The sequence below is a fragment of the Pseudorca crassidens genome, chromosome 7 (genome assembly GCF_039906515.1).
Source record: "Pseudorca crassidens isolate mPseCra1 chromosome 7, mPseCra1.hap1, whole genome shotgun sequence".
Taxonomy (NCBI): Eukaryota; Metazoa; Chordata; class Mammalia; order Artiodactyla; family Delphinidae; genus Pseudorca; species Pseudorca crassidens.
The window spans coordinates 21,102,495-21,126,101 of NC_090302.1; the positions used below are offsets into that span (position 1 = coordinate 21,102,495).

At 45.4% G+C, this 23,607-nt stretch overlaps 1 protein-coding gene across 12 annotated transcripts in view; it reads right to left on the reverse strand.

Moving 5' to 3' along the window:
* Positions 1 to 21,644, reverse strand: part of SNX30 (sorting nexin family member 30) — a 120,857-nt gene extending 99,213 nt beyond the window's left edge. For 7 of the 12 annotated variants that reach the window (XR_010944899.1, XR_010944901.1, XR_010944900.1 and 4 more), the window contains exon 1: positions 21,228 to 21,640. Coding sequence is in view for 2 of the 12 variants with exons in the window: in XM_067743640.1 (XP_067599741.1) it covers positions 21,228 to 21,383 (156 nt within the window). In the remaining 10 variants the exon portion in view is untranslated. Of the gene's footprint in view, positions 1 to 21,227 lie in introns of all 12 variants that reach the window. The other 5 variants (XR_010944907.1, XR_010944906.1, XR_010944905.1 and 2 more) reach the window with 3 other exon arrangements.
* Between the last annotated feature and the right edge of the window lie 1,963 nt (positions 21,645 to 23,607).

Here is a 23,607-nt window from a genome sequence, read left to right on the forward strand (position 1 = left end):
AATATACATATCTGATGAGCACTTGTATCCAGAATATATCAAAAACTCTTAATAAGGATATATGTGGTATATACATACAGTGGAATGTTATTCGGCCTTAAAATAGAAAATTCTGCCGTTTGCAACAACATGGATGAACGTGGAGGACATTATGCGAAGTGAAATAAGCCAGTCACAAAAGGACAAATACTGCATGATTCCACTTATCTGAAGAATCTAAAATAGTCCATGTCATAGAAGCAAAGCGTACAAAGGTGATTGCCAGGGGATGGGGAAGGGGAAGATGGTTTGGGGGCGGGGGTATTAGTCAAAGGGTACAAAGTTTCAACTATGCAAAATGAGTAAGTCCTAGAGATCTAATGTATATAGCACAGGGTCCATAGTTAACAATACTGTATCGTATACAGTACTTTAAGTTTTGCTAAGAGGGTACATCTTATCACAAACCGTAACGATATTAGTAATAATAATATAAAGAAGGTAGGAGGAAACTTTTGGACGTGAGGGATATGTTTATGGCACAGACTGTGGTGATGGTTTCAACAGATGTATACTTATCTCCAAACTCATCAAGTTGTATACATTAAACATATACAGCTTTTTGTATGTCAATCATACCTAAAGTGATTTTTTCACCTTACTGAAGAATATTTAAGTAATTCAGTATAGATATTACATTCAATATATAGATAGATACGTATATATCTCAGTGAGAAAAACAACCCAATAAAAATAGGCAAAAGGGGCTTCCCTGGTGGCGCAGTGGTTGAGAGTCCGCCTGCCAATGCAGGGGACACGGGTTCGTGCCCCGGTGCGGGAGGATCCCACATGTCGCGGAGCGGCTGGGCCCGTGAGCCATGGCTGCTGAGCCTGCGCATCCGGAGTCTGTGCTCCGCAACGGGAGAGGCCACAACAGTGAGAGGCCCACGTACCGCAAAAAAAAAAAAAAAGAAAAAAAAATAGGCAAAAGATTTGAAGATACTTCACAAAAGATATACAAATGGACAATTAGCATGCGAATATAGGTTCAACATCATTAGTAACCATGTAAAAGAAAATTAAAACCACAATGAGATACTACTACACATCCACTAGAACTGATCAAACAATACCAAGTCTTGGCAAAGATATGGAAAAAAAACTCTCGTATACTGCAACTCCACTATTAGGTATTTACCCAAGAGAAATGAAAACATGTCAACTAAAGACATGTACATGAACGTTCACAGCAGCTTTATTTGTGTCTAAGAATTTGTCCATTCCATCTAAGTCATACAATTTACTGACAGAATTGTTTGCAGTACTCCTTTATAACCCTTCATTATTTCTGTAAGGTCAGTAATGTCTACCCTTTCACTTCTCATTTTAGTAATTCGAATCTTCTCTTTTCTTGGTCGATTCAGCTAAAGGTCTGTCAATTTTGATTTTTTCAATGAATGAAATTTTGGTCCTATTAATTTTCTCTACTGTTTTTCTATCCTCTATTTCATTAATTTCCACTCTAATCTTTAGTTCCTTCCTTCTGCTTGCTTTAAGTTTAGTTTACTCTCCTTTGTTCAGTGTAGTAGCTTAATTTGTAATAGCCCAAAGCTGGGAACAACCTACATGTTCATTAATGAGTGAACAAACAAATATTGATATATTCATTCAATTAATGAATGAATATACTCAATATTTTTTCAAAAAAGAACAAACTATGGATATAGCAACAATAAAAATGTTGAGTGAAAGAAACTAGACACAAAGAATATAGATTTTATGATTCCAATTATACAAAATTCTAGAAAATGCAAACTAACATAGTGACAGAAAGTAGATTAGTGATTGCCTAGGCCAACGGTGGAGCAAAGTATGGACTACAAAAGTGCATGAAAACTTTTGTAGGTGATGTTCTGTATCTGGATTGTGAGAGTGGTTTCAAATCAGGAACTCAAAACTCAGTAATTTCACTAAAACCTAGAAGGGGAAGTAAAAGCAAGCCCAAGGTCTCTCCTGGTTCTGGAGAAAGTTACAGATACTAATTAAATCTCGACTATGGTAGAAAAATATAATTATAAACATTAGTCAAATAGAAACAGGACATAGAAATTGGAAGAAAATAAAATTGAACAAAGCACACCCAGATCAACATAACCAGAGTCAGGAAATGGAGAAAATGAGAAAAAAAAAAAAGCATAATAGACAGAAAATAAAGACTAAAACTAAAATTCCACATAAAACATTAGCAAACTGAACCCAAGACTAAGTAGGACTTATCCTAAGTATAAATGTAAGTAATTTCAGTATTAAGAAATTAATTTAATTAAATGATAATTTCCATAGATGCTGAGAAGGCATTTTATTAAACCTGAATTCCATTCCTAAATTTTTTTAAATTAGTAAGCTATGAATAAAAAAAAAAACTTTCTTGACAAGAAAACAACAGCAAACATATCTAATAAGAAAATACTCAAATACCCTTCAACAAGGAACAAGAATGCTCTCAATATTTTAAGAATTTCCATAGGTCTTGGCCAATGTAATAAAATGAAAAAAAACATACATTTTTGAAAAGAAGCAGTGAGTTGCAAAATATTTGATTCTCTGGATTTCTAAGTAGAAAATAACTGAAAAATTATTCAAAATGTGTTAGGAATTCAGTAAGGTGGCTAATGCATGATAACATTACAAAAATAAATAGCTTCCCTATATACTGGCAGTAAGAAACTGCAAACAAGAGTAACTTTTATTTTAGAACTTTATCTTTTAATCTTGGGGCAGAGGAAGAGAAACTGGAACCTGAAAAGTCCCGAAATGCAATGGTCTGTCCAAAGGGGATTTAGCTAGAAGCACCTAGAACAGTGCCAGGCACTTGATAAATATTTGACGAATAAATGAATGGAATATGAGCTTCCTGATTAGGTCTGGTTCCTCTTATCTACTTCCTTTGGGAGGGAATTCTGTTTTCTTGCCAGTTGAAACAGACCTTTCTTTTCAAGGTATATAGCTCACATATCAGAAAGATTCCTCTTTTCCTTTTTTAGCATCATGTTGAATGAGCCAAGAGTAATTTACTTACTCAAATAAAATGAAAATCCAATAAAGGAGAGGAAGTGAAAATATCTACCATAATCAAATCACAGTAATAATCAGATCAACGGTAATGTAAACATAACATGATTGTAAATGTTTATTGTGGCCTGTTTATTTTTGTTAAAGCTATCCATAATCTGGCCTTGAACTGCAGAAAATAAGCCTAGAGCTGACTCAAGATTTTCTTTCCCACAATTTATGGATTCTTTCTGCAGAACTGGGTCTGTTTCTTCTTCCTTTTTCTGTTCAGTCTTATAAAAATCCTTAACTATACAACCTTGCTATATTCTAGGAAGCATTTTTCCTTTCTTTCATCTACTATGTTCTGAATGTTAACACACCACATGATGCACCTATGCTTACCATCGGTACCTATCAAAAACAGGCAAGGAATCTTCGTAGTCATCTAAAATATGGTGTTCAGATCAGTTATGAGAATCAGTTATGAGAATCAGTTACGAGAAGAGCTTTGGGGGCCTACTATGCATAATCTCATTATGTTATCAGAACAACCTTATTAGGTAGGTACTACTAGAATTCCCATTTTATTGACAGGATAACAGAGGTTCAGGGCAGGTAAATGACTGCCCAGCCAGTAAGTGACTGTATTAGGACTCCCTTGGTTGAGTCTGAAAGCTCCACTTTTTCCTACTCAGCTGTGTCTGCTTCAAACCTACAACATTAACCTCTCTAAGGTAGCAGTTCTAAATTACTTTACATAGCGTACCTCCTTGATTTGGAACCAGAGGGAGCAAATAAACTTTATTCCTTCTGCTGCTGGCAACATTGTTTCTCATGATGGACAGATCCTCTACCCATTTCCTGCAATATCATAAACCTATATAATACATGAAGTTTCCTTGATTCATGAAGAAGTCAACAGCAAGACTTATTCTATCAGTTTCATCATAACTTAAACACAAAGAAAGTTTAAAATGGACAGTGTCGTAATCTTGTTGGCTTTAAATAAGTAGCCAACCTGCCGAGGTCAACACCTGAAAACATACTCACCTGTGTGATACCAAAACTGGTTTATGCAAAATGCAACCGCTGCTTCTACAACTTATAATCTTGGAACACTGCGATGTGTCTTTAATAAATGTTACCCTTTTGCACTCACATGTCCAAGAGAAGAATGCTTTGAGGAAAAACAAAAAACAGGGGCTACCTTCTCCTTCAGAGTCAAGTTGAAAGTGGAGAGGTGACCGTTTTGCTCAAACCTCGGCACTTGAGATTTGCTTAGAAATCTGTAGATGCACGTTAGCCCCAAATCTGGATCTCATTCAATCTAAAAGTCTGAACAGTCCAGTCTAAACTACTATATAAAAGACTACCTAGGTTACTCAAAAAGCTCCACAGGTACCTACAATAATGTGCCGAGCCTCCCAGTAGACCAGGGGAGGAGAATTTGGTTACATCGAAAGACTCAAGTCAACTGCACCGTCTTAGAAAGAGCTGTCAGTCTATCCCTAACATAACCACCTCCTAACACCACGTCTTCCACGTCCACGTGTTTGAAAGTTGGCCGCCCCTCTCTCTAAGAAGCTGCAATGAAGCCCAGAACCCCTCACCAGGATAAGGATTGCCATGAAGAAAACTGGGAGGAAGAAGAACTGACGTCACTGGGCTGAAAACACCTCATTCTCTTTCATGGAGACAGGCAAGGTCCACGGCAGTCCTTTGGTCAGGGAGGGCAGAGGCAAGAGCATGAAATGAGGGTTGGACGAAGTCTGGCCAACTGGTGAAACAAGGGAAGGTCTTGCCCCTCCTCAGTGACTTGAACCAGGAAAGAAAAGAATTCCTTAATTCTTAACTCAGGGGAAAAACAGATAGTTCAAAATATTGACTGACCATCAGGAGAGAAGGGAAAAAGCTCACTCTGAGCCAGTATTCACCTGTATTTGATCAGAACAGATTAAAGACTACAGAAGAGCATTCTCTCTTCTAGCCCCTCAGTAACAGTTTAGCTCTGTCCTCTTTAGGTTTTGAGTGGTTATGACTCAGTTTCCAGGCAGGGACAACATACACATCCTATCCCACAGGACTACAAGTGACAGCCCCATTTTTCTTGTTTGCCTATTTGAAATTTAATTGGAGTTAGGGGTTAGTCAACTTTTTCCTTTTTAATCAATATCAACTATTACTAACCAAATTAGGGAGCGAGGAGGAGGGCTCTTTCTCTCTAATTTGGTCAGAGTCTCCAAGGAAGGAAGGCTACATTCTCAAAGGGTCAGAAAATTACCCTTTTCAGAGGCAATGGTGCATCCTTCCAAGGCTAGTGTACACATTCACACCTGCACTCTTACACACACACACACACTTACAAATGATAGCAAACTACACATGGCTTGTACTTTTTCTTTTATTTACTTACTATATCTTGCCATTATTTCATATCAATATATACAGGGGCTGCCATATATATATATTTTTTTTTGCGGTACGTGGGCCTCTCACTGTTGTGGCCTCTCCCGTTGCAGAGCACAGGCTCCGGACGCGCAGGCTCAGCGGCCATGGCTCACGGGCCCAGCCGCTCCGCGGCATGTGGGATCTTCCCAGACCGGGGCATGAACCCGTGTCCCCTGCATCGGCAGGCGGACTCTCAAGCACTGCGCCACCAGGGAAGCCCTGCCATATTCTTTTTAATACTACATTTTTTAAATGACCCTAGTTATAAAACTAGCTCCCCACTGATAGATATTTAGGCTCCTTCTTACCTTTTGCCATTAAAACTAATATTGCAACAAATACTCTTGTACATGTCATTTAGCTCATGTCCATTTACTGACTCAGCAAATATTTGGGTACCCACCCCATCCTAGGCTTTGTTCGTACACTGACATTACAGCAATAAGCAATCAGATAGAGCCCCTGCCCTCAAGGAGTTTATAGCACAGTGTAGGAGATATACATGTCTGATGGCGCATTCCCCCTGAGTGAATCAGAAAATTCTTCTAAGGCAACTGATCTCAACCTTGGCTGCATGTTAGAATCACCTGGAAAAGCCTTTTTACAAAATACTGCTCCCTGGGCCATCCTAGCTTCATTATATCCAAATTTCTTGAGGTGGGCCCTAGGCATCAGCATCCTCTAACAGGTCCTCAGATGATGTGAGTACTTAGCTAAACTCAGTAACCTTGTTCTAAAACAGTGCTTCTCTATTTTTAATGCGCATACAATGACTTAGGGATCACGTCAAAATGCATATTCTGATTCAGTAGGTCTAGAATTAGGCCTGAGATTCTGTATTTCCAACAAGCTCCCAGGTGATGCTAATGCCACTGGTCCATGGACCACACCTTGAATAGCAAAGGTCTATGGCAATAGCAGGGGGCAGCTGGAAAGGCACACAGAGGACAAAAGCTCAGCAAAGGTGGGCAAGCAAGAATTCACATGACATGCCAGGCAGCTCATGAGTAAAATCCTTTGGCAGGGACATAACTTCCTAGGAGAGGATCATAGAGGTAAATAGGTACCTGATCACAGAAGGCCAGACTAAGGACTCAGACCATTACTGTGTAAGCAATGGAAAGGTCTCCAAAGGGAAGGTCTTGCCGCAGGTCTCCAAAGAGGGGAATGACACATACAATATTTTAGGAAGGTGAATTCTGGCTACAGTGTTCAGAATAAAATAGATTGGGGAGGAGGGACCTGACTGACTCAAAGCAGGAAAGCCAGTTAGATAATCATACATCTTGATTAGGATATTCACAACGACAATGGAAATGAAGACAGACATTAAAGGACAGTGATGTTTATATACAAAAGTGGGATATTTAAAAGGGGAGGTGAAGAAAGCCATGGTTTTTAAATACTCTCACCATGGAGTGATTATAAGGTGCTAAAAACAAGAATCACAGAAATACTTGGAAAGATGGGTTTAAAGCTAGAAATCCTAAGCCCTGCTGCAGTAGTAAAGTCCATCCAGAGATGGTACATAAGGAACTAGCAAAGGCCAGGAACCATGGCTGGGTGGGCTCACAGTTAGAGCTCAGGAAAAAAAAGAGGAGGGTCCAGAGAAGCAGGGGCAGACCAGAGGAGAGTCAAGAGAGGAGAGAACCAATTCATTCAGTGAATGAAGCATCTGCTATGTGCCAGGCACTGGGCTGGGGAATATAGCAGTGAACAGAGTAAGACCCTGAGAAAAAAGACAGGGAAAAAAGCATTGAGGGGAAGTTGGTTAATGATGTCAGTCAAGGAAAATGAGCACTGAACCAAAGGTCTGGAAACCTGGGTCCTAACCTCAGCTCTAGCTGGGTTACCCTGATCTGATAAATCACTTCTCTCCCTGGGCCACAGTTTCCTCCATTGTAAAAAGAGGGTCTTGGAGGGAGTGACCACCAAGCCCCCTGCAGCTCTAAAGGCCTGGGATGCTACAGCAGAAGAACAGCCGCTGCAGTTCTCCGTGAGCCGTGAGTGGTAGAGGCAGGACCTGGCCCATGGGGCTCGATGCTGAGGCAAGAGGAGGCAGATGGCAAGGCAGATGGAAGCGGTGCACAAAGACCGCTCATCCAAGGAGCCTGGCAGTGACGGGAGAGTGAGCAGGCAGAAGGCAGCAAGCCTTGGGAAACTTCTCTCACAAGGGAGACTGGTTACAGTGAGGAGTAAGAGGCTGAAAAAAACAAACTGAGATGAGGGAAGAAACACAGCCTAAGATACAGAAGGGGCTGGTTTCATTTCCCTTGGCCTGAAACTGTGCTTTGCATAAGAAATGCAACCTACAGTGTCTAATGCATGTAAGCACTGGAAAGAGTGGGAAGCAGGTTTGGAAAAGGATGCCAATTTGTAGCAGTGGTGGTGGTGAAGAGAGTGGGCTCTAAAGTTGAACAAACCCAAGTTCAAATCCCAGCCCCACTCTCATCTAGCTCTGTGACCTTGAACAAGTTACTTCACCTTTCAAAGCCTACATTTCCCCAGCTGTCAAAGGGGAAGGAGACAGTAACTTGGGGAGTGCTTCAAGATGATGCAGTACAGCTCCCAACCAAAGGAAGTGCTCCCCAAAGGTTCACAAGGATCTTGTGAACACACGTTACTATTATCTCTGGGTAAAGGTGAGGATAACTGAGGGGACATATGCTGGACACCCTCGATGGGGAAGAAATCAGAACAAAAGGAAAAGAGAAGAGAAGCAACAGTTAGGGAAATGACAACAGTCCCAAGCGCATGTTAAACATGAAAGGCTGGGCATACAGGAGACCGTGTTAAGATGCTAGAATGTTGACAGGGGATGGAGTGTTCCAGGCAAGCCCCACAGTCAACCCAGACTGGAGAATCAAGCCTTGGGGACCCCAACTCACTACAACACACCCTCAGGATGGTAGCAGTCCTGACCCAGAACACCAAGATGGGTAAGAGGTGATTTTAACAGGACCTGGAAACCAGTACCTCCGAAGGATATACTCAGGGCCAGCTTCACGAGGATCCTATACTCAGAAGGGTTCCATACTGGGTTTACTGCTCTGCTGTCACTATCATGAAATTCTTAATAATTTTTTTAACAGGGGGATAAGAATTTTAATTTTGCACTGGGTCCCACAAATTACATGGCCAATCTTGGATTCAAATTCAAATTCTCACTCATATCCCAACACTGACCCTTGTTGGGTCAAGACCTCCTTCCAACGTGCTTCACTCAAAAATGTCTTTAATGCTAATAAATCACTCTGATTACCCCCATGGCATTCTGCACATACCCCTGTCATCATGTTAAACAGCAATGACTCACTTGTATTTCTTTGTCTCCCTTCCTTGGGTAGCTAAAAGGTAAGGCCATCTGTTCATCTGTGTATCTCCTGAGCATGGCACAGAGAGGCTCCTATAAATGTTTGAGAAATGAAAAAAAAAAGTCCAAGTGTCCTTCACAATTGCTGATGCAAGTCATGAAATAAACAAGATGTACTGGACCGGACAGTGCAGAAAATGCCTGCTATATCACATTTTTGCAGCACAGATGCTGACGCAGCAACATGATAATAAGCCCAGTTCCTGAGAACATACCTCTGCTCGAATTAAATAGCCCAAAAGAAGGTCTAGGTTTCCATTTTTGCAATAAAACAACTACTCCACAACCATTTTTATTCTAATTACAGTAAGACATCTTTCGCCTGGAATGTCTGAGACCTGACCTGTCCCAGGCTAATGTTATTTCCAAAATGTAGATATCTTAACTCCCAAGGAACAAAATGCCTCACACAGCACATAGTACAGAGAAGTCACTCAAGCACATGTACAAAATTCACGTTAGCACTTCAAGTATTAACACGGTTTATCGATTCTAGTTAGAAATTAGATTTAAAAGTATATACACCCTCAAAGGGTAAAGAACAGTCTTTTCAGCAAGTAATACTGGGAAAATTGGATATCCACACACAAAAGAATGAAATTGGACCCTCATCTTACACCATATACAAAAATTAACTCAAAATGGATTAAAGACCTAAACCTAAGACCCAAAACTATAAAACTTCTAGAAGAAAGCATAGGGCGAAAAGCTTCATGACACTGGACTTGGCAGTGATTTCTTGGATATGACACTAAAAACACAGGCAACGAAAGCAAAAACAGACAAATGGGACTATATCACACTTAAAAACTTCTGTGCAAAGGACACAATCAAGAGAGTTAAAAGGTAAACTACGGAATGGGACAAAACATTTGCAAATCATATATCTGATAAGCGGTTAATATCCAGAATATAAAAAGAACTCCTACAACTCAACAATAAAAAAAAAATCAAATAATCTGATTTTAAAATGAGCAAAGGACTTGAATAGACATTTCTCCAAAGACGGTACACAAATAGCCAACAAGCATATGAAAAGATGCTCAGCATCCCTAATCTTCAGAGAAACACAAATCAAAACCACAGTGAGATACAACCTCATACCCATTAGGATGGCCGCTATCAAAAGAATAGAAAATAGCAAGCGTTGGTGAGGAGGCAGAGGAATCGGAATCCTCGTGCGCTGTTGATGTGACTGTAAAATGGTGCAGTCACTATAGAAAACAGTATGGAAGTTCCTCAAAAATTTAAAAACAGAATTACCATATGGTCCAGTTTTTATATATAAACATTTGGGTTTATATGTCCAAAAAAATTGAAAACAGGATCTCAGAGAGATATTTGCACATCCATGTCCACTGCAGCATTAGTTACAATAGCCAAGAGGTAGAAGCAACCTAAATGTCCATCAATAGATAACTGATTTAAAAAAAAATGGTATATACATACAACGGAATATTTTTCAGTTTTAAAAGAGGATATCCTGGGGGGCTTCCCTGGTGGCACAGTAGTTGAGAATCTGTCTGCCAATGCAGGGGAGATGGGTTCAGTCCCAGGTCCAGGAAGATCCCACGTGCTGCAGAGCAACAAAGCCCACGCGCCACAACTACTGAGCCTGCACTTGAGAGCCCATGAGCCACAACTATTGAAGCCTGTGCGTCTGGAGCCTGTGCTCTGCAACAAGAGAGGCCGCGACAGTGAGAGGCCCGCACACCGCGATGAAGAGTGGTCCCCGCTCGCCACAACTAGAGAAAGCCCACGCGCAGCAACGAAAACCCAACACAGCCAAAAATAAATTAATTAATTAAAAAAAATTAGGCTAAGTGCAAGGAGCCAGACACAAAAGGCCACATATTCTATGATCCCATTTTTATGAAATACCCAGAATAGGCAAATTCATAGAGAGCAAAAGCAGATTAGTGACCGCCAGGGGCTGAGAGCGGGGAAAATGGAGCGTCTGCTACTGAGTATCAAGTGTCTTTTGGGGCTGACAAAAGCCCTCTGGAATTACATAATGGCGGCAGTCCTACAATCTTGTGAATATACTAAAAATCACTACATTGTATGTTTTTAAAAGGTGGATTTTATGGTATGTGCGTATGGTATTGCTTAAAGTAGTGTAAGATTCCTACTGTTTGCAAACAAGACTCCTGACCAGTACACCCCTGAATCCAGGAGGTCAAAGCCCCTGTGAAACTGCCTCCCCTCACCCTCCACACCTGCAAACTGACACTGCCAAGCTTTGGCACAGGCTGGGTCTTCTGCTCTAGTTACTCCTCCTGCCTTGTCCATTTGGTAAATATCTACTTTTTCACTCTCCGGCTCAAATATCATCTCCTTTGGAAAAGCCACCACCCGCCTGAGCACAGTCACTCCTTGCCCCACTCCCTACATGTTGTTTCCATAATAACCATGCAGATGTCATGGGTGTCCACCTATCCCCTCTCACTGGCCAGTTCAGTGCCCACTGGCCTGACTTCCACGCCAGCACCCGCACTTCTTGGCCCAACTGCTCCCCCGGCTGCTCAAGCACTTTCCACCCATGGGGCAGGCTGGAAAGTGCTTGGGAATTAATGCCCAAACACCCCATCCATGGGGCGCTCAACCAATGACTGACAAGGGCTGCTGTTTGAAGACCCCAGGTCGCTCACTGGGGTGGGGATGACCGAGGTACGTGTTCTGTACAGGCTCCCAGAGGTCCCAGTTATTGCTTCTAAGGCAATAACAACACCTAGCATTTTCATAGTACTTACTGTGTGCCAGACACTATTCTAAACACTCATTTAAGGGACTTCCCTGGTGGTCCAGGGGCTAAGACTCCGTGCTCCCAACGCAGGGGGCCCAGGTTCAATCCCTGGTCAAGGAACTAGATCCCGCATGCCACAACTGAAAGATCCCACATGTGGCAATGAAGATCCCATGTGCCACAACTAAGACCCGGCACAGCCAAATCAATAAATAAACATTAAAAAAACAAAACAACAAAAAAACCCACTCATTTAATCTTCAGAACACCACTGCGAAATAATCCAAAATTTAACTAGGGAGACACTGAGGCATTACCAGGTTAAGAAACTTGCCCAAGGCCTCAGAACTAGTAAATATATCTAACATTTTTCAGATTCTATTGCAACCATCTGGATATACGTCTCTCTTCTGCACCGGACAATGACCCTCTCAAGAGAGTACTTTTTTTTATCTTTCTCAACTTCCCCAGCATCCAGCACAGAGCCAGGCATGCAGCAGACATTCAAGAGATTCAAGTTTTGGAAAGTGCCTGCACTCTGCCGCCCAAACATGCCGTGTGCTTTTCCCGCCTCTGTGCCTTTTCTCAAACAGGACCCCTGAAACACCTTTTCTGCATGTACCTCTTGCCCTTGTCTCCTCCTACCCCCAACACACACACACACACACACACACACACACACACACACACACACACGACAATAATTCCTGATCCCTGCTCTGTGGCAGCCAAAATGAGGAATTCTGCTGGGCAAGGCAAACAGGAGAGAGCATATGACCCCCTCTAGAATCTAGTAAACAAACCCAATTGCTCATACATGAACTACTGCACCTTTGCCAAGCTGTTATTTATGTACTTATTTTGAGAGACTCTCATCTGCCTTCTTCCCGGTAACCTCCACTAACCCCCAGCTCTTCCCTGTCCTAAAGACCTTCCCTCAACCCTGCTTTTTCCCCAAGCTACCACCCTTCTCACTACAAACTGCTACGACCTCTCGCCTTACATCTGATTGCTAATATTCACTTTGTTTAAATTCTGACCTCAACCTCTACATCTTCCACTCCCATCTCTCTTTGGATCTGCTGGGGTCACACGTTTATATAATACAGAAGAGCTCCCAGGAGGCAGCATGTGTGCTAAGCCTTGAAGTCTGAGTGGGCTTTCAACGGCAGTGTCCAGACGAACTCTGACCCAGCTCCTGACTTTACGCTGCATTCTAGTCATCTTTACACTTGCTCACACTTGCTTCCCAATCTGTGTTCCCCCTCTCAGTGAGGGCACCAGTCGGCACCAGTCTCCTAGACTAGAAAACTAGTCATCCCCACTGTACCAAAACTAGTCACCTTTACATTTTCTGTTCTTTGTTCTTCCAGGCGACAACTTCAACCTAAACCAAACCGACACATTTCTAACTTACCTCTTTCACTGCCAGTCTCTTCCCGTCCCAAGCACTGATCACACATTCCCCTGCTCAAAAACCCTCTACGGCTGGCTCCTGCCTAAAGAATAAAAGCTAACCTCCACATCAGAGCATTCGGAGCAGTCACAGCCTCCTCCTGCTGTGTCCTCCCACCTCCTCTCTCACTAATCCCCACCTCTGGACTCTCCAAACCCACTCCCAACACATGACCCGACCCAGGGCAACCCCAGCAGGCACAAGTCTTTTCCATCTCAGGAGCTTTGCTCAAGCTGCTCCCCTGGCCCATGACGCCTTCCCCACCCGGCACCTGAAAGCCTCCTCAAACTTCAAGGACCTGGTGAAAACACACCTCTGCCACCAAAGCTGATCTGCAGATAATACACTCTGAGAGTGGGGCTGACCAATAGGAACTAAGCACCCTCCTCTTAACCATCCCAAAGTAAAACTTGATTTTCACTTAACATTTTAAGGTCGATGTATTGGTCTTTTTTTTTTTTTTAAGTTTCAAGTGACAAATCAAATCAAATTGGATAGTATAAACAAAAGGGCATTCATGACCTCCTGTAACCAGGATGCCCGCTGAGCAGCAGTGCCAGCTTCAGGCGCAGCTGGCACAGGTGGATCCGGGATTCAAGGGATCTTCAGGGCCTGTCGCCCTCTTTTTCTCCAGCTCCACATTCCTCTCTGGCTTCATTCTTAAGCAGGCACTCTCCACATCACAAGAAACAAAGGCTCACAATCTAACAAAAAGAGAGATTCTTTCCCCCAGCAGCCATCTGAGCAAATCTCTTTTTGGCTATTTGACTCTGCTAGGGCCACATGTCCACCAAGGAAGCTATCTGGGCCAACGGATGATACAGGTGAAAGACCAAAAGCAGGAGGAGGAGAGAAGCCAGGGTGCTTCTCCCCTACCCCAACCCCTCCTCTCTGGTTCAGATAGCATCCCTGGCCTTAGCTGCTTCCTCTCCAGGGCTCCCTCCGCCTGAGGTCCCTGCTCTTGTTGAGCAGCCCTGCCATGGTCTAGTTCCCACAGAAGCTCCTGGATTCTTCTAATCTCACCTCCTCCCATTGACCCCCCCCAGCCCTGAGGGTGACTGCAGTTTCCTGCTATCGCTACTCTCTGGGTTACCTCCCTGTCCTCTGCTTGACTTCACATGTTTCCCAGCACCTATGTAGCTAATTCCCTGTATTAAGTCTCTCAGTTTGAAAAACCTACAGTGGTTTTTATCTCCTGACCAGACCACAGATGATACTGAAATTGACAAAGAATAGGCAACAATGTACAAAGAAAATGTGGAGAGGTCAGTATCAGGGAATAACCACCACCTTCTCACAGTTATTAAAGGCTCACTATGCATCAGGCACTACTCTAAGTATGAACGCAATGGATCTTCAATATCAACCCTGTGATGTAGGTACTTCTGTTATCCCCTTTTCACAGAGGAGGAAACTGAGGCTCAGAGAAGTTAAATAATTTACTGTCACAAAGACTGTAAGTAGTGGAGCTGGGATTAAAATCCAGACGACCTGGCTCCAGAGTGCACGCGCTAAAACACAAATCCCAGCGAGGAGAGTTTCAAGCAGTGGGTTACTCAACAGGATCAAGTGCTACCTACCGAGAGGTCAGGGAAGACAAGGATGTGAAGCGTCTACTGGATTTAGCAATAAGGAAGTCACGAGGGACCTTGAGTAGTAAAGCCAGAAACCAGACAGCAGTAGGCTGAGAAGTAAGCCAGAGGTTAGGAAGTAGAGACAAGAAGCGCAAACCTTTCTTTCAAAAGGTGAAGAAGAGTCAGAAAATAGGGCATGAGATGGAGGAGAAGGAAGCATCACAACAGTTTTCTTTACTTGGTTTGTTTTAGAAATGAGAGCACCTTGCGCATGTTGAAACATTAATGGGAATGCAGAAACAGACCCACAGACACAGAAAACAAACTTATGGTCAGCAAAGGGGAAAGGGGCAGGGGGAGGGATAAGTTAGGTTGGGATCGAAATACACACTAGTATATATATAAAGGAGATAACCAACAAGGACCTACTGTATAGCACAGGTGACTATACTCAGTATTTTGTAATAACTTACAAGGGAAAAGAATCTGAAATATTTATATATATCGTATATATACATCAGGTGTACAGCAAAGTGATTCAGTTTTATACTGATATATATATAACTGAATCACTTTGCTGTACACCTGAAACTAATACATTGTTAATCAACTATACTTCAATTTAAAAATTTAAAAAAAAAATTGATGGGAATGAGCCAGTTAATAGTCTGAAGACACAGGAGTGACAGCAGGGTCTCTAGAGGCCAGAGGGGGCAGGCCACATACTCCAGGATCAGCCTTAGCAAACGGGGGCAAAGAACGGGCGGCCACAGATTCTGATCATTTTGAGTTTGGTGAAAGTTCTTTTACGGTGGCTTCTATCTTCTCTAAGGTAGAAAGTGAGGCCATCAGCAGAACGGGGTGGGGGGTAGGGGCGTGGAAGGTGTGAGGAGCAGAGCAAAGCTTCAGATCAGCCACGGTACAGAGTGGGAGCCTCTGTGGAAAGGAAGGATGGCCCATGGGACCTCCCTAGCAGTCCAGTGGTTAAGACTCTGCACTTCCAACGCAGGGGGCGCGGGCAACTGGTCGGGGAACTAGGATCCCACATTAAAAAAAAAAAAAGAAAGAAAGGATGGCTCAGCACCACCGAGGCCCCAACTGTGCTTGGAAGCTGTGAGGTTACACTGGCAGCAACTCTCAAGGCACCTCCACACCTGAAGTGCAGGCAAAAGACAGGAACAAATGGAATGACCCAAGCTGGATGTAAAAGGAGCGCAAGGGAACTGCGTAAAGGACAGTGGCAGGAGCAACTGACAAGTTAAGCCGTGGAATCTAAAGGAGGCAGGTGAAAACAAGGGGTCAGGGAACAGGTGTAGGCAGTTCTCACTGACTGGGAGGAGGGCACTGCAAGATGAGAGCTTTGTAATGGCATTATTTCAGGGCAGGAACAGTTGTAGGTATTATAATGCAGGGATGTGGCCGGGGGAGAGGGCAAATGAACTGGAAAAAAGGGAAAGGTGACTAGATAAAAGGTCAAGAAACTGATAGTTTTAGAGAGCTGGACAGAGTCCCCTGAAGTAAAGGCATGATTTGAGAAGACAGTTAGTTGGGGGGTTTCAAGATTTTAATGAACAAGAGAAACAGGGAAGTTACAAAGTGACAGCAAAGAAGGCAGTGGAAGGTCTGTAATGGACATCTGTGAAACAATAGATGCTGGTCCAACATTCATTCGTTCCTCCTCCTTCTAGGAGGAGCATCCTGACTTTGCTTTGGAAACCACCTCCTTCCTCCCCAGGCACAGAGAGGGCTTCCAAAATACTGGTAAGGGTCTATGCCTTAACTTTATGTGTGTTCATTTTATTATTCTTTAAACTGTACAGATACATTTTATTAATACAGATGCATTTCTATACTTCACATATTTATATTTCACAGTTAAAACATACACACAAAAACTTCCCTTCTCCACCCTCCAAAGATAAGGACCTGGTCCAGGCCTTGGGCAGTCAGAGTTACAAAGACTGGCTTCAGCACCTGACCCAATTTAGGCCCAGGAGACACTAGCCCAGAGCTTTTGCTGGAATTATCAAGAAAGAGGTGCTCTCTTTCTGCTGGAGTTGCAAAGTTATATCCCTTCACCGGCTTGAGAACAGAGCTAACACAGAGAGGAGAAAGCAGAGTCAAGAGATGAAAAGTGACAGACTCCCAGCATCATTTGAATACCTAGTTCCAGCCACTCCAGAAGCCAAAATACCTGGGGCTTTTCAACATGAGCCAATAGATTTTTTTCTTTTCTTCAGCCAGGTTGCATTTGATTTATGTGTTTTTGACAGAAAAGAAACCTAATTCAGTGGAATAGTCAAATAAAGGATTCTCAATTCAACAGCCTGTGTGATCCTTTCAACACATAAATCACACCCTCCTTCTGCTCAAGTCCCTGCAATGGCGCTCAAAGTAAAGGCGAAAGTTCCCAGAGTGGCCCCAGAGTATGTGGCCCCCTTCCTCCCAGCCCTTGGCCAAGGACTCCCCATTGCTCACTCTGCCCCAACCACACTGGCTTCTAGGGTAGTCCCCGTCACCACGGGCAGGAGCTGCCAGGCCTCTGCTTTGGCCACTTCTTCCACCAGGACACTCCTCCAGACATCCACTCGCCAACTGCCTCACCTCCTTCAAGTCTTTGCTCAAATCTCAAGTTCTCAGTAGCGTCTAACTGAAGCTGCCTCCCTTCAGCCAGTGATCCTGAACACTCCCTTCCCCCCAACTTTTTCTTCCTTTCACAGCATTTATTACATAAAATAGTATGTACTCACTAAAATATACCCAATGAGGGCAGGGGTTTTCAACTGGTGCATTTGAGTTCCTAAAACAGTGCCTGGCTCGTAGGAGGCCCTCAAATATTTGCTGAGTGAGTAAATACAATGACATGAGCCTCAGAGGGGCAGCACTTGATCGTTAAAAGGCAGTGGAGAGGACTTCCCTGGTGGTGCAGTGGTTCAGAATCCACCTGCCAATGCAGGGGACACGGGTTCGAGCCCTGGTCCAGGAAGATCCCACATGCCGCAGAGCAACGAAGCCCATGCGCCGCAACTACTGAGCCTGCGCTCTAGAGCCCGTGAGCCACAACTACTGAGCCCACGTGCCACAACTACTGAAGACTAGAGCCCGTGCTCTGCAACAAGAGAAGCCACCGCAATGAGAAGCATGCGCACCGCAACGAAGAGTAGCCCCCGCTCGCCGCAAATGCAAATAGAGAAAGCCCGCGAACAGCAACAAAGACCCAACACGGCCAAAAAAAAAAAAAAAAAGGCAGTGGAGAGAAAGGACACTACTGACCCGCATCTCCTGAACCTGAAATAAGTGGAGTGTAGGAGGAAAAGACACCTCCATTTTGAAGACTTCAGGGGAAGCAGTGACTTAAGGGGGCAGGAGGTAGGTGGAAGAGTTCAGTGAAGAGACTGAGGATGTGGGTAGAGGTGTTAACCACAGGTGGGGCTTGAGAGGGCTTGGTGTCAGGCTTTGGGAGGTACACAGGAGTTAGAGGCTGAGTCAGGGGAGAAGCAAGCCCCCAGTGGTTTGCAGATGAAAGCAAAAAAAGACAGAAAGGGCCAAGTGGTGTATTTACATTTCAGGTGGAGATGAAAGATACAGGGCTAGAAGGCCTGGGGAGTTCAGCCAGCGTCAAAAGAATTCCTAGCAACCCTTGGTAGATAGAAAAGATTCTTCCCTTCACACCATGGTTTGAATGGTTTTCAATTTTGTGGATGAAGAGGCCATGACATTTGGTCTTCTCCTCCTTCCCAGAACCCCAGAGGCCACTGAGAAGTGTCCGCTGGACCGAGACGAAAGGCTTTCCTGTTCGTGGCACCTCAGCAATTCCCCTCTGCATAATACAATAACCCTGCACTATGAGCAGCCTGTCAAACCCTCAGAACTGACTCTGAATCAGGCATCCAGGATCACAACCCCAAGGTCCATTGTAAAAGGCAAGAAGACACAGGCTTCTTTTCAAAGACAGACCATAGCACTCAATGCTCCTACCTCCCCTCCGGTGAACCCCACACTTCCTGGGCAAGAGAAAGAGCAAAGGGAAGGCTTCCTTCCACTGGTCCTGACTCACCTCTGTTGCTTGGTAGCTTCTCTCTGCAGAAATTTCTCCAGAGTTACGAGAACATATGTGTATGCCAAGATTCAAGGAAAATGTTACTCCCAGTCAGAGGAAGAAATTATACTGCCCTCTAAGGAAAAGTGGCTAACTATAAATCAGGCCTTTGGGAGTCATGTCATTTTGATGCTCCTCGCAGCTCTAAGGAGACTTATTAAATATTCAATAATTAATAATAATGCCTTCAAGACCATCTCTCTCATGGAACTGTCCCTGTGAAGGAAGCCAGAAGTAATTAGACTTAGGCTCGACTTCCTGTCCACCAACTAGATCTCAGGGATACGGGGCATCTGTCCTCCCAGGACTTAGTAGCAAAATGCCCACACTTCTGCATCAGGTGTCCTCCAAGAATGGATCATTAAGCAGATATTTAAAAGAGCCTTCTGTAGCAGGCAGCTTCCAAGATACCTCGATGATTCCCGCTTCCTGGTATTATTCATACCTTCTTCCCAGGTTGTACCAGTGATGGCCAGTGTGACCAACAGAATACGGCAGAGATATGTCGCTTCCGAGACTAGATTACACAGGACTGTGGTTTGAGTCTTGGGATCTCTCCATCTCTTGGATCACTTGCTCTGGGGGAAAGCAGTTGCCACCTCAAGAAGCCCTATGGAGAGGAACTAAGGTCTGCCAACAGCCGAGAGAGTGAGCTTGGAAGAGGACGTACCCCCAACCCAGTCTTCAGTGACTGCAGCCCTAGTCAAAGTTTGAATGCAAGCTCATGAAAGACCTGAGTCAGAACCACCCAGATTTAAGCTGCTTGCAGATTTCTGGCCCACAGACACTATTTTCGGATGCTAAATGTTGCAGTAATTGGTTACACAGCGATATATAATTAATTCACTATCCTACACAGACCTGAGAAAAAAATTATAAGTTTAACCTCAATTCCTATCCTACATGCACATAGGACCAAGTTCTCTGTACATAAGAAAGCAAATTGGGCTTCCCTGGTGGCGCAGTGGTTGAGAGTCCGCCTGCCGATGCAGGGGACACGGGTTCGTGCCCCGGTCCGGGAAGATCCCACATGCCACGGAGCAGCTGGGCCCGTGAGCCATGGCCGCTGAGCCTGCGCGTCCGGAGCCTGTGCTCCGCAACGGGAGAGGCCACAACAGTGAGAGGCCCACGTACCGCAAAACAAAAACAAAAACAAAGAAAGCAAATTATTCATTCAACAATTACTTATTGAGTGTCAAATATGGGCAAGGTATTTCCAAGCGACTCAAGCCTTCATATAGTCTATAATCTTCTATAAAATAAAGAGAAATACTTACAAAGACACACACACACACACACACCCCCAGCTGCTCAATCCATTGGTTTTATTAGCTTTTTAAAGTTTACTTGCTACTAATGCTTTGCCTCTCCCCCCCCCCCCCCCCGCAACTTGCCCCACTCTTTGCTTTCACGAACCCTCTTGGGAAGGTACATCAATTCCCACTTCCTGGCTAATTTGACTGCTTAGTGCACTCACACTCATTTTTACTGTACCACATGCCCTCCCATCTAAGGGGGAAGAAATTTGGGTCTCCTGATTCCATTCGGTATTGGGACAAGGAGCCCTTCACTTAGTATTTTACTAAGAGGCATTCACTTAGTATTTACACCTGATCACAGGTGTGGAGAACAATTCTAATTTCTGCAATTATTGACTAAGTGGCAACAGCAGCGCTGATACAATCAGCTCAAGTCCTGATCACAGCTGAAGTGGCAACGGGGGGGAGGGGGGGAAGGGAGATGCCGCCCCTAACCCCTCACTGTCTCTCAAAGCAGCAGGAGGGTCATATGCTGCTCTAAGAAAATCAGGAGCCCCCCCTCTACGCAAAAAAGGTCAAAGGGCGACCTTTCTTCCCTTCAGCCACAAAACCAGCCTCTGCCAAACCTAAACAGCGTGGGAGACAGTGAGAGGTAAATGGAGCCCCAGACAGAAAACCCCAGGGCCACTCTACTCCCGCTGCCGGCTGGGGTCGGAGTCAGGTGACTCCTCAGGGCACAAAGCAAACCTAAACAAAGATCACTGCCCCCATGACAGACAGGGGTAAGAAGCCTCTGGCAGTAAGACCACGGAAAACCATTAACTCTTGCTTCTTTGCAGTCGCAGCAAACTGGAGGAGCTACAAGTGACTCGGCAGCTCAGTCTTCAGAGATGCACCTGGAGGAACCGGGACCCCATCCCAGGACACAGGCTCTGAGCACTGCACGCACGCCTCCAGCCACAGCGGGCAGGCGGGACCCCTCCCCACCAGCTGTCACTGGCCTCGCGACCAGCCGGGCAAGCCCGTCCCCTCTGGCCGCTCCGCCAGAGGCTGCGACCCTGAGGGGGCGATAGGGAGGAGACGCTTTTTCCCCAAGGCTCTGGGGCGAGGGCAAGCCTGTCCCCCGGAAAGGGGCGCCAGAGTGGGCGCGGCCCGGTGCCCAGCGGGGACCAGATCCAGATCCCTCATCCCGCTCGGGAGCGAAACGAACCTCCCAGTCCCCAGCCCCGCGCGCCCCACCTTGTCGCCGAAGCTGCGGGCCGTCAGCAGGTCTGGGCTGGGCGTGCTGTCGCCGCCCACGGCCTCCTCGCTGCTAGAGCCGGCCAGCGGGTGCGGCATGTCGCGCAGGGACTGGGGCCCAGTGGACGGCAGGGCCTTGGGGGGCCCGCCCGACATGGCGCGCACGGCTCGGGACGCGCCGCCGCCGCTTCCTCCTGCAGCCCGCCGCGGCGGGCTTCCCCAGAGCGCGGGCCAAGGCCCCGCTCCGCCGCAGCTCGGTCGGAGGCCCAGCACCAGCCGGGCTGGGAGCCACCGCCACCCGCCGGCTCGCGTATGCCCGCGCCGGGCTGCGCTGGGCTGGGCCGGACTGCTCCGCTCCGCTCCACTCCGCTCCGCGCCGGAGCCCGCAGCGGACCCGCTCGCACCTTAGCCAGGGCGCCGAGCCCGCCCCGCCACGCCGCCCAGCCCGCTCGCCGCCCCGCCCCCGCGGCCCCCGGCAGCCCACGGAGGGGGAGGGGGCGGGGAGAGCGGGGGAGGGGAGGGGGGAGGCGGGCAGCTCCGCCCTCTCCCGCCGTCCCGCAGGAAGTGCGCCCTCGGCCCTCCGCCGCTGTCCACCGAGAGTCCAAGCTCGCCTCCTGGCCCGTTGGGGGCTGCGTGCAGACCCCGGAGCTAATGTTTAACGGAAATCAGAGGTGGAAAAAGACGTTGGAGGATCCTGTTCCATTCCACCCGCGTTTACTGCTGCGCCCAGGGGCAGCCACGCTTGGGGCTGGGGGCTTTAGGACACGCACGTGCGTCGGGATCTTCTGGCCTCTGAAATAACCCAGGATAAGAGGAATTATGACACATTTTATAAGAGTGGCGTAAAAAGGTTATGAGGCTCCCAGGAGATCGAGACATCAGGCGGGGAACCTAGAAGGAAATTCAAAGACGCAGTGTGGAGTTTCTTCAAATGCACGCTGAGATCCCATGCCATCTTGCTTCTGCAGTTCACCGGGTTTATGTAAGGTTAAACCTCAGAAGAGTGAGCATCAGTAAATAAAGAGGGAGTGCTACACATGATCTATGACTCTTTAACTCACACCTTGACCAAACTGCCGTTTGAAAGAATCGTGAGGTTCCCGTTTTTATTTTTCATGCTTCTGTGCTTCCTTTCCAAGCCTCTGGCTGGGCTGGATTCTGAGCTTTATTTGCTAGCAGAATGGAGATAGTCAAGGCGTTACTTGGCTATTTGAGGGTGGAAGTTCACCTCTTTTTTCCACCTTACCTGGCTTCACAGCTTCTGTGCTCAGGGCCAAGTCAGTAGAGGCCATCAGCCCATGTAAGAACAAGTTGATACTAGAAGAGTAATGGGGAGGAGGCCCGCTGTAAGGGAGCACATTTTTCCGATCTATTCCCAAACTCTTTAGGTTCGTCCAATTTTACCTGACTAATCTTGAAGTCGGGACTCACTGTGGTCTCCACCACCCTTTTCTTCTAAAGAAACAAGTGATACTTCAGCAGGAGGAGAATGCCAAGAGTTGAAGCTGACCCAAAATATCATCCAGGGATTCACTGAGCTTCAGAGACCTTCCCTTATTTCCCCTGGTCTAAGTCATCCGGCCTCAGTCCTCAAGTTATCTTTTCTCTCCCCCACGTGGGTCTGCCCTGGTTGGGGAAAACAGAACTCAGAGGACACTGGGAACAGTTTTTTAAATGCTGCATCTACCTCACAGGAATGCCGGTGTCCGGTCCTCTTGGAGTTGAGTAAAATTAATACTTTTATATTCAAGGGCTGCTTACAACTACAACAGACCCTATTATTTGTTCTTCTGATTAAAACAAATAGCATGAATATAACTAGAAATGAGTGTTCTATAGATGTATAACATAGGTTTTTTTAATTGAATGATGTTGTTTATTTTAATAGCCAGGCCACCTTCCCACAACTGAGATCTCATTTTATTAAGACTCCACACAGCGTTCTCCTCAAGATGCCAGGGAAGAGTGAAAAGAGAGCCACATCTGAATTCCTGATTGCTAAATATAAGTGGGTGATTAGCAAGTTACCTAAACGAACCTGCTTCCTGACCCAAAAAGAAGGACAGAGAGCAGGTAATAATATTTACCTTACTTGGTGGTTGTGAGAATGAAAGAGCCTTCGGTATGTAATATTCCCAGCCAAATGCTGCCATGGAATAGATGCTCCCTGAATGTTAATTCCCTTCCTTTCCCTCTCTCTCATGCTTTCTCTACTATTCTTATGAAATGATAATCATAAAGTTTTCATAAATAAACATGCTCTCTCCAAACTCCTCTATTTGCTCATTTTGGGTCAGAGTATCATTTTTCTATGCTCCCACCGTTTAAAAAACAAAAACAAAACAGAGTTCCTGAAAGGCCATATGAAAGTTTATTTTCC